Source organism: Oncorhynchus clarkii, chromosome 13 (genome assembly GCF_045791955.1).
Source record: "Oncorhynchus clarkii lewisi isolate Uvic-CL-2024 chromosome 13, UVic_Ocla_1.0, whole genome shotgun sequence".
In the NCBI taxonomy this organism is placed as follows: domain Eukaryota; kingdom Metazoa; phylum Chordata; class Actinopteri; order Salmoniformes; family Salmonidae; genus Oncorhynchus; species Oncorhynchus clarkii.
The window spans coordinates 40970054-40980862 of NC_092159.1; the positions used below are offsets into that span (position 1 = coordinate 40970054).

The window sequence follows — 10809 nt, forward strand, 5'->3', positions numbered from 1 at the left end:
GCATGTCATTTAATAAGTCCGCATTTCAATAATTTTCACATGAAATATGCAATATTGTCTGACAATCAAGACCAAATGATTGATGAAAGATTACGTTTCTTGATTCTGATTAGAGGTTTAGGCATGCAGGCAATGTTAGGCATATGAATTAATTGCCGTGGATGAAGACCAGTATAATGTGGCAGCAATAGGCCAAAACGTGCATGGTGACAATTCCATTTCTCACTCTTCAGTGTGTCTTTACACTGGCCATTATCCATTAATCAGAGGCCAATGCAATGTCATTACTTACCATATAGGCTACTAGGAGGTTAGATCAATGGAAAGTGGCGAAGCGTTGGAGAGGCATGCCCAGGATCCCAGAGCAACTGCACCTGCTCTGCACATGGGCGTGGGCCTACACCTTGACCCCACGGACAAACCATGAAACGTTATTTGTTTTCAATATGGCGCCTCAAGTCTAAAAGAGTTGTGGCGCCAACTCGTGGCTATTCTAAGTCTTCAGCAAAGGCTTCGACACAAAGCTACTATATAACATTGTTAGGCCAATTTGTCATTTCCAAAGTGATTAAAAGCACACAAACTGACATAGCAAATTGTAACTATTCAATGTAGCTCATTGCGTACTTATATATTTAACTGCATCTATGAACTAAAATAATCAATTAACTGGGAATTTGTTTTTTCAATTGTCATGTTTGTTTGACTATTTTCTTATTCAAATGAAGCCAATCGTTATTTCATATGCCCATCCTTCATTTCAGTAGCCCTCTCCCCATTGAATTGTATTTCAGAGGCCTGCTCTCTGCTCCACTGACCCTGTCATTGCGTTAACTCCCCATTCTTCTCCATCTGTTCATCTTCGTCTCCTTTTCAGTTGGTGTGTGTTTTACCACATTGTCATTCACACGTTTATTGACACCTCTTCTCCACGTGCACTCTGTTCGCCTTTGCAGGTCGCGAGCAGCCTTCTCATCTGGCCCATTAACTCATTGAGATGAAGTCTGGTTAAACAAAAGACAGAAATGTGATGCCTTGTATTCATAAACCGTTCGTACCCTCACGCCTGCTTCCCAGTGAGCCTCGTGGGCATGGGATCCATTCTATAATATATCTACTAACACACCATGAAATCTGTGAATAGTCTCACAATGTTAAACAGACCATGTCTATACTAAATCAGGCTCATATAACTTGATAATATATTGACATGATAATGGCTCCCAACGTATTTATGCATTTAAAATGTCAATTTGAATTGCTATCATTGGTTGGAGAAAAAGTCCAAGAATGTTCTGCGTGCTTGGAAAGTTCTATATAGTTGTAATAATGAAACCGAATTGTGATCAATTCGCACAAACATTCAACATTAAAGACAGTGTTCATGCTTAATTATGTTTTTGACCGAAAACAAAACAGATATGGCCAGCCAATAGGCCTCTCATATGCATGGATTATTAGGGACAATCCCCATGTAGGCAGCCTATCGGAATTGAATCTTGCATAAAAGGATTATTAACCAAGAATAATACTATCTTATAATAGAAAAAAATAAGGCGGGTTTCTGCCCCCTAATTTGTCATGATGGCAATTACCATCCAATTTAGCAAAACCACCAATCTTGTACTTGTCTGGATGCTCGGGCGTTTTTATAGCAGGATAAATAAATCAACCAAATCGTTATTCAGTTCTCCTGGAAACGCACACCTATTGAATAAAAAAGGCATTCTGTCCCTGAAAACCACAAGGGGCTATTTGAGTCGTTATGAAGGTTAATTCAAATGACTTTATCTCGCCTCATTGAAACTTTTAAAAACTGGATTAGATATCAAATGGAGGAGACTTGCAAGAATTGGATTTAAAATCAACGGATTATATGCATTTGAAGTTAGGATCATCCATCTGATTAAGATCATATTTTTTACCAATGTAATTATGAAACTTTTATGAAAGAGAAACTCAAATGAGTAGAAAGTTACTGGTTTAATAATAATGGTTTAGTAACAGTTTTAGTAACTGGTTCAGAACCTGTTTTATTGTGGTCTCTCATTCTAGAAAAAAACAACATTTGACTCCTGTTTTTCAGGAGTGTAGAGAGAAACTACAGAGTTTATTTATATATATATTTTTTTACATTGAATAGGCTTTAGGATACTGTAGCAGGGCTAGTTGTGCTATAGCTCTCAATTGAGAAACAGTGGCATCCTGAGATTGTCCAGAACAAAGTATGACCAAGGAGACTCAGAGGTGACTGGCACCATAAGGACAAACTGTCCGGAAGCCATGTCAAATGTGGCATCCAAAATATTGCTATGGCAATAAAGGGATGGGGGTTTGAAATGATTACAATCATCTTCTAAATCGAGCAGATATAGTGTGAGCAAAGGAAGAGGAATCCCTATGATGAACCAGGTGTTCAGCAAGCGATGCCATCTGGCAGCAGAATTAGCAGCTTATGAGCCAGGTGCTACAGTACAGGGGAAGAATCTAGACGAGTGCCTCTGTGATCCCTTCTCCCAGCCTCTGATCATAACACTGTACTGTTGCATAATGAGAATAGTTCATTTTGTGGGTTGACTCTACTATAGAACTACTATTTCTAGCTAGTTGACCTCTTGGTGATGGGGTTGATCCTGCTATGCTGTGTGTTCATGTGGATTCCAGTGCCTCTTCAACAGGGAGTTGCTGCTTTAAGTTAGGCTTTGTTTCTAGTAACATAATCATTAACAATCACTATCTATGTGTTTTTCATACTCATGTCGAAATGGTCTACAACTTCATACTTTCAAAATCTGAAACTGACCAGGTAGGCCCAACCTCACTAACCCACCCAGTGACACTTTCTGTACGTATATATTGTAACTTTATCTTTGCAATGACAACTTTCCTCTGCAGTTACCCTTCTGTTAACGCATGCATGAAACATGAGATTAGAGAGTCTATTAACGGGACTGCCACAAAACAAAAACACAGTGGCCAGTCATAAACAACCAGATCTTGAAGACTCTATAGACGTCTGAAAGAGCTCTGCTGCCACCATCTGGTAATGATATGCCATTACATTGACTGCAGTATTGCACATTTTTCTCTTTAGACTCCACAATTGCTTCTAGTGTACAAACAGGTACCTAGCCCATATGGGCCATTTCATCAGCATGAATGAATCACCTATATCATCACCTACAGGCTATATTGTGCTGATGAGTAAAAGGGCACATTTACTTGTGAAACAAAGATATGTGCTCTGTGAATAACACATCTATGTTATTCAGCAAGTAAACAAATACAATATCAAACACAAAAACAGTTGGAAGGTGATAACTATCCTAAATCAAAACTAGCATTATTCTGCTTATTTTGTGTGATTTGTTATACCCTAGTTATATAGATAGACCTACCATGATTCCAGAAAAGCGATTCATTCTGACATGGCCTTTAACTAGTCTGGCGAGAGACTAGCTAGTCACCTTCATATCTAGTCACAGTGACACGGCATTATTTTGAGCTGTCCGTGGTGCTGGTTTAAGACAACCCAAACACGTCTCAATTAGACGTTTCGTAAAAACCAGCACCATGGACAGTTCTCAACAACGCTGTGTCACTGTGATTGATCAAAAACAACGCTTCATCCCTGCCTCGTGTGGTACATTCTGGAACTCCCTAGCTAGTACAACCGTGAGGAGGGGCGTAAACAACAGCGTCAGTGACGCTTCGATGTAGCTGGCTGTCAAGAGAGCTTGCTAGCCACTCGCTTCCTCAAAGTTCAACGTTAATCTCAAAGCAAGAGGGGAAAGAATAGTCAAATATAGCTGTCTGGTTGAACCAGGTCTCTGGGTAAGTGAGAATAGTCGTCTATTTTTGCATGTATTTTTCAATTTACTATGGTTTGCTGTTAGCTATCGTATCTAGCTAGCTAGTCAGCCAACCAACCCAAGGCAAGGGCAGGGCAGGGCAGGAAGGGTGTCTCCAATCCAATATTTGTTTAGGGTTAGCTAACGAGCTAACGTTCGTGATGGTAAACAATCGTCCCAAATATATTTCTGCTAAATATGATCCGTTTCGAATTAATGGTAAGTTAAATGAGTAACTTAAACGTTAGTTAACTACCAGTAACGACGCAATGTTAATGTTACAGAAGTTGTCTAGAATGCTAGCTAACAACGTTAGCTTATCATCAAGTAAGCTAGCTAGCTAGCTTCATTTTGTTGTTGTTGGCCTGTAAACCAGGAACAAGCTCATCAATGGTATTCCATAAATAACTCAATAGTTAACGTTAGGTAGCTTAAGCGCAGACAATTATAACATTGGTCTGCTAGGTAATTGCATTTATGTCCTCGAGCGATTGTACAGGGAGGAACTGGCCTAGTTACTAGCTAGCTAATCAGCCATGATAAGTAGCTAGCTAGCTGACTGCTAGCAGCGAGGGAGACTGCTGCTAGATACCCCATAATAACTTAGCTAGTTAGCTAACGTTACTCAAAATGGCAAAATGTAGGCAGCAAGAGGCGATGGCATGATTCAGCATTCGTTATCATAGGAAGTCCTAGATACCTACATCTAGATGGGTAGCTAACGTTAGCTAACTGTATCTGTCAGTGGACAGATCAGTCTTCCACTGACTGTACACGTCCATAATAAGCCTGTTACATACGCATAACTAACGTTAGTTGGAAGGGAAGCACGTAAACAAAGGGACTTTTTAAATATCCTAAAATTGACATGCTGAATCTACTGTTCTTAAAAAATGAAGTTATGCGGACCAAGTTAGTTTTATTTAGATAATCTGTCACAGGTCAACAAACATTGTTTATGCATGAGTTTAGCTTATCTTATCTTATCTTATCGTATCTTTCAATTGAAGGGTGTATCACCATAGTGCCATGGAGTTTCCAAATCTAGGAGAGCATTGCTCTGAAAACTCCTGCAAGCAGCTGGGTGAGTGGTTGTTTATGTAATGCTGTCTCCATTTACTACCTCAATGCCTCTGGGACCCTTCCAATACAGAGCCTGTTGTTTGTGTTCTCTTCCTGTCCTTTCCAGTATGGCTTTGGTATCTGTAAATAGTTGTGGTTTAAGTCAAGTCCTCCATAACCAATTGTCATGGGCTGCACTACCCATTATCAGGATGGAAGAGGGATAGTGAGAATTGAATTGATCTACATACATATGGATGATCTCTATCCTTTGCCATGGAATCAAGACCTTGACATATTTCTTATATCTGACAGATTTCCTACCAATGAGATGTGATGCCTGTGAAGAGATTTTTTGTAAAGACCACATAACCTATGCAAATCACAAATGCATGTCATCCTACAAGAAGGTACATTTTAAATAATTTAGCAGCATCGTATGTTTGAATTAAAGCAAAGTTCCTATAATGTGCAGTTAGTATGTAGAAATTAATGTATGCTGTTCAACCTTATTAGTTGTCTGCATGTTGTCTATTGATCCAAACAGAGCTTTAATACGGCTCTCTGCTTGATTCTGTCCCCAGGATATCCAGGTCCCTGTGTGTCCTCTGTGCAACACCCCGATCCCCATCAAGAGAGGGGAAATGCCAGACATCAAGGTTGGGGAGCACATCGATCGCGATTGCCAGTCGGACCCTGCTCAGAACAAGAGAAAGGTACGGTTGATAGGCTTCTCTACAGGACCATTTACACAAACTGCCCATGGTTAAAGTGAAGTAGCTATGCCTAATCTAAGCTAACCAACCTTTTTTTTACGGTAGATATTTACAAACAAATGCTCGAAAGGAGGCTGCAAGCAGAAAGAAATGATCCGAGTGACATGTGACCAGTGCCACATGAATTATTGTCTTAAACACCGACATCCACTAGACCATGACTGTAAGCCTGAAGACAAACCAGTCTCCAAATCTGGGTAAGTATTTCCCTCCACCTTATGCCATTTACTGATTGTGGTGCACATTGTGAGCTTTTGTGGTATAATGATGATTACATTGGATTTCTTTCAGATTCGCTGCTTTCATGCGGTCCCAAGGAGCATCCTCTAGCAGTGCCTCCACTTCAAGCAGTAGAGGAAGTTCTAGGCCTGTTTCTAATGGGAATGCTAGGACCCAGAGTAGTCGGTGAGGATCCTCATGTATTGATTTTCGAAACGCCACACTGAAGAACCACATGAAGCTTAAATAAATAAACAAGTGATATTGGCAAGCACAGTTTGTCCTCTAAATTCATGAGAGGCATATTGTCACTAAAACACATAGGATGGACGAATTGACAGGTTGATTTTATTGTCAGCGAAATATACTACACATGGAAAGGATGTGACATTTTTGTCCTTCACAGAACTGCTCTTACCTGTTACCGCTGTGAAAGTGTGTTGACTTGTTGACTCTATAACCCCACTGAGCATTATTGTTTTTGATTCTATCACAGCAGTGCTCAGGCCATTTATAATCCAGCTCCGGCCATGCGGCCCCCTCCAGCACAGAATGTAGTACCTGTTTCGGCATCCTTTCAGGTTGGCCTGGTATGCCTAACACTCTTACACCGCTTGATTGAAACTACTGTAAACTCTCTCCTCTGAATAATTCCAGTCCATTCATTCAGATTCTGTAGTCTGCTCCTGTTTTTTTTATTGAGATTATAAAGTCTGCTCCTGTTTATTCATTGAGATTCTAAAGTCTGCTCCTGTTTAATCATTGAGATTCTGTAGTCTGCTCCAGTTTATTCATTGAGATTCTAAAGTCTGCTCCAGTTTATTCATTGAGATTATAAAGTCTGCTCCTGTTTATTCATTGAGATTCTGTAGTCTGCTCCTGTTTATTCATTGAGATTATAAAGTCTGCTCCTGTTTATTCATTGAGATTCTGTAGTCTGCTCCTGTTTATTCATTGAGATTCTGTAGTCTGCTCCTGTTTATTCATTGAGATTCTAAAGTCTGCTCCAGTTTATTCATTGAGATTATAAAGTCTGCTCCTGTTTATTCATTGAGATTCTAAAGTCTGCTCTAGTTTATTCATTGAGATTATAAAGTCTGCTCCTGTTTATTCATTGAGATTCTGTAGTCTGCTCCTGTTTATTCATTGAGATTATAAAGTCTGCTCCTGTTTATTCATTGAGATTCTGTAGTCTGCTCCTGTTTATTCATTGAGATTCTAAAGTCTGCTCCTGTTTATTCATTGAGATTCTGTAGTCTGCTCCTGTTTATTCATTGAGATTATAAAGTCTGCTCCTGTTTATTCATTGAGATTCTGTAGTCTGCTCCTGTTTATTCATTGAGATTCTAAAGTCTGCTCCTGTTTATTCATTGAGATTCCAAGAAGAAAATATAGAAAATCCTGTAAGTGTTTATATCTGCATGTTATGATTGCAGACTGAGGAGCAGGCCTTACAAAGAGCGCTGGAGATGTCCTTGGCTGAGTCGGCTCGCAGCACAGTCCAACAGCCAACACTCAGGTAATAAACAATCCCCAATAAATCCCATAATCCAGGATCACCCACACATAATATAGGCTGTCATCATGTCCAGATGCCATCAACACAACCCTCTTACCTATTGTTTCTCATCACTAGCACTTATTGCTACGTGTTTGCTCTAGTTGAAACGCAGGCTATTTGGTTACTATAGGAGAACACAATATTAATAGGTTTGACATTCCACTATGTAGCCCATGGTGGGATGTCCATGATGACTTCATAAATGAAGGACAGTGGTGCCCACAATTCAGTGTTTATTCACCTCATGATGTGTGTTGCTGCTCCTCAGACCTGTGTGTGTGTCGTTGTGCCTCTTGCTTGCTCTCTGCAGTGTGATGATGATGCATTCCTCTGTGTGACATAGAAGTGTTTGTGTCTGTCTCAGCCCTCAGGAGCAGGAGGATCTGGCTCTGGCTCAGGCCCTTGCTGCTAGTGAAGAAGAGTACAGACGCCAGCAGCGGAGACAACAGGTATCCAGAAAACTTAGGCGTCAGTAGCATGCTAACAGGACAGGACCTCACCTAGGTACATTGCCTCCATGGCGTCCCCTATATTCCTTCATCATCCTCACTGGGTGCATTTAAAGATCAGCTAAGGAGAAAATGAGTGACACAATTTTGAAGTACTACTTAATGTGTATTTTATCTGATGGACCTATTAAATGATCCTATTTACTTTTTTCTCCCCATGTTGAATATTTACCATAAATGGTGAGACAAGCCTCTCACTAATGACTCTTTTGTCTTGAATTAAATCGACTTTTGCCTGTACTAATATCTCACTTTCTATCGTAGGAAAGAGAGTCCGCCAAACAGTCTTCCTGCAGCCTATCATAAACCCAGATCAGTGTCTGAGCCCAAGCTGCTACCACCAGTAATCAACTAGCAACTGTGCTACATCGATGGAACCCTCCAGCAGAACTCTTAACTTCCAGTATCACTTATCCCAACTAATGAACAGTCTGGGACTTTCATAGAGATATATTGAATAGTATCACTGCTTTCTCTCTACTCAGCACATAGTCTAGACAGGCTTTCTGTCCTTTTTACCGATGGCTCTCTATGTACATATTTTCTATGTTGATCATGGACATTTAACCTCAGCATCAATGTTTCTTGAATAAATTATTTTAAAGATGTATTCGTTTCTGAGGCATGTTCTATGTGCAAGGCATGTATACAGGAGGATGGATATAACTGGAGAGGAAGGAGGTTTGGAGAACTAGAATGCGATTCAATTTCTATGGGTTAGAGAAAACGGTCTCAGCCCAAGCTTTGCCAATTAAGAATAAAAAATCAAGGCCATTATTTAATCCAACATATTTAAATCGAAGATTATTGGTCTAGTACACAGTTTAGCAGATGTTATAACGGGTGTAATGAAATGCTAATGTTACTAGCTAGTCAAAACAAGTAGACACTTGTCTGCATCATCATGACAACTGAAAACCAACAGGTACATCATACACAATACGGAGTTGGTTTTATTATGCTATTGACAAGTCTTAAATTGTCAGTGCTTGGTAAATGGAATGAACACAAATACACTTGTTGATTTCCGTGATGTTGATGTGTATTATGTTGTTCCCCAACACATCCATCAGGACCTTTGCGACGCAGTTCCAGCTTTGAATTCCCTCAGGGGTAGGCCTTATCGACCTTGGCTGTTGAATTGAAAGGTAAGTGGATAGAAAGTGTCTTTTTATTGTCAACATTTCATCGGTAATGTCTGTTTTCAAGAAGACTTTAGCAGTTATTGAGCACCACCCATAGAAAGAATTCCTAACAGCAAAAACAGCTGAGACAAAACCAACATGAGCAAGATAGGAGTGCAGCAAACTGCAACTTCAGTGTTGTGCTGGTGCATATTCATTACGCCCATTCTGTTGCAAAACGTTTCTTAAACGGAACGAAATGTGGAGGGACCTTCCTGAATTTGTCCAATAGAAACTTGTTTTGCTTCCGTTTGGTTCTTAAACGGTAAACGGTTTCCGTGATGAATGCACCTTTTGTTATGCATTCGTACTTTGTCCAACAGAGAGCAGCATAATGTTGCATGTGAAATCTTTGAGGGAGGCCAAAGAGGATCAAATAAAATTGTAACGTTATGTCACATGCGCCGAATACAACATCTGTAAACTTCACCGTGAAATGCTTAATTACAGGCCCTTAACCAACAATGCCGAGTTAATAAAATATTTACTAAATAAAGGAAAATATACTTTTAAAATAACACAATAAAATAACAATAATGAGGCTATATACAGGGGGTACCGGTACCGAGTCAATGTGCGTGGGTACTGGTTAGTCGAGGTCATTTTTACATGTAGCTAGGGGTAAAGTCACTATGCATAGATAATAAACAGCAAGTAGTAGCAGCAGTGGAAAAACAAAGGGATGGGTGTTGGGGCAGGTTCACAAGAATGGTGTTTTTTTTTCTCTCCATAAAGAAGGCTCATTTGTTGACTATTTTTTTGACAGATTGGGAAGTGCTGCTCATGTTGTCATGGTTATGAATGAGTCAGGCTAGTGTGTCACTAGCATGATTGTGGCACTCAACAATAATTCAATTCCTTGAAATACATCTGATGCCATAAATGAAAGATTATTAAGGTAAATACATTTTGAGTAATTTTTTTCACTGATAAAACATGACCAAGGAAGCTATGCATTACATTAAGAATTGATGGAAAGCATCCATGTTCATAAAAAAACACACAAAAAAAACATGTTAATTGGCAAACAAAGTTCATTTGCATAATGGTGTGCTTAGTCACCTTCATTTAGCTCCATCAGCTGTTATGACCTCCTCACCCTCAAACACTGGAAAATAGCACATAATTGGAAATTGTCACAAAGTGACATTAGTTATAGGATTACTCATTTGGAGATAATTTCATCTGAGCAAACAGAATAAAGGCACACTCTGTAGCTTCCCATTGGGCACATCACATAAAGACAGCCAGAGGTTTGTTCAATTCCCAATGTGTTATCACTTTCAACCATCTAAAAGCACAACCAAATTCCATTGGAAAAACTGTCCGATTCTTTATTTAGTTGTCATCATGTAAATGTGTTATCACTGCGCATTCAACCATTTAAAAGCACAACAAAGTTCAAATGTAAATTCAATGTCAGATATTTTTTAATCATACAAAAATGTAATGTGTTATCACTGTGCTTCATCTAATAGCACAACCAAATGACCTGAATTTCAGTTGAGACAACATTCAAAGTACATAGTGTAAGTACCGGGCATAATAGCACCAATGTCGTCCTAAAAGTTATATGTTTGAATCTGTCCATAGAACACTCTTCCAAAAGTCTTGATGATCATCCAGGTGCTTCCAGGTGCTTTTTGA

General features: G+C 39.5%; 1 protein-coding gene across 4 annotated transcripts; it reads left to right on the forward strand.

The window, feature by feature from the left end:
* The first annotated feature begins 3666 nt into the window (after nucleotides 1-3666).
* Nucleotides 3667-8586, forward strand: LOC139423945 (zinc finger, AN1-type domain 2A). 4 transcript variants are annotated; one of them, XM_071175599.1, is made up of 10 exons: nucleotides 3667-3834; nucleotides 4862-4935; nucleotides 5229-5323; nucleotides 5498-5629; nucleotides 5735-5886; nucleotides 5981-6094; nucleotides 6405-6498; nucleotides 7345-7427; nucleotides 7834-7918; nucleotides 8243-8586. In XM_071175599.1, exons 2-10 carry the CDS (start codon nucleotides 4881-4883, stop codon nucleotides 8282-8284), a joined length of 852 nt encoding a protein of 283 aa, XP_071031700.1. In that variant the 5' UTR covers nucleotides 3667-3834; nucleotides 4862-4880; the 3' UTR covers nucleotides 8285-8586. The 4 variants fall into 4 exon arrangements, with proteins under 4 accessions (XP_071031700.1, XP_071031702.1, XP_071031703.1 ...); XM_071175601.1 differs by having other exon boundaries at nucleotides 3671-3834; nucleotides 7834-7973; XM_071175602.1 differs by having other exon boundaries at nucleotides 3671-3834; nucleotides 6405-6489; nucleotides 7834-7973.
* Nucleotides 8587-10809: the final 2223 nt, after the last annotated feature.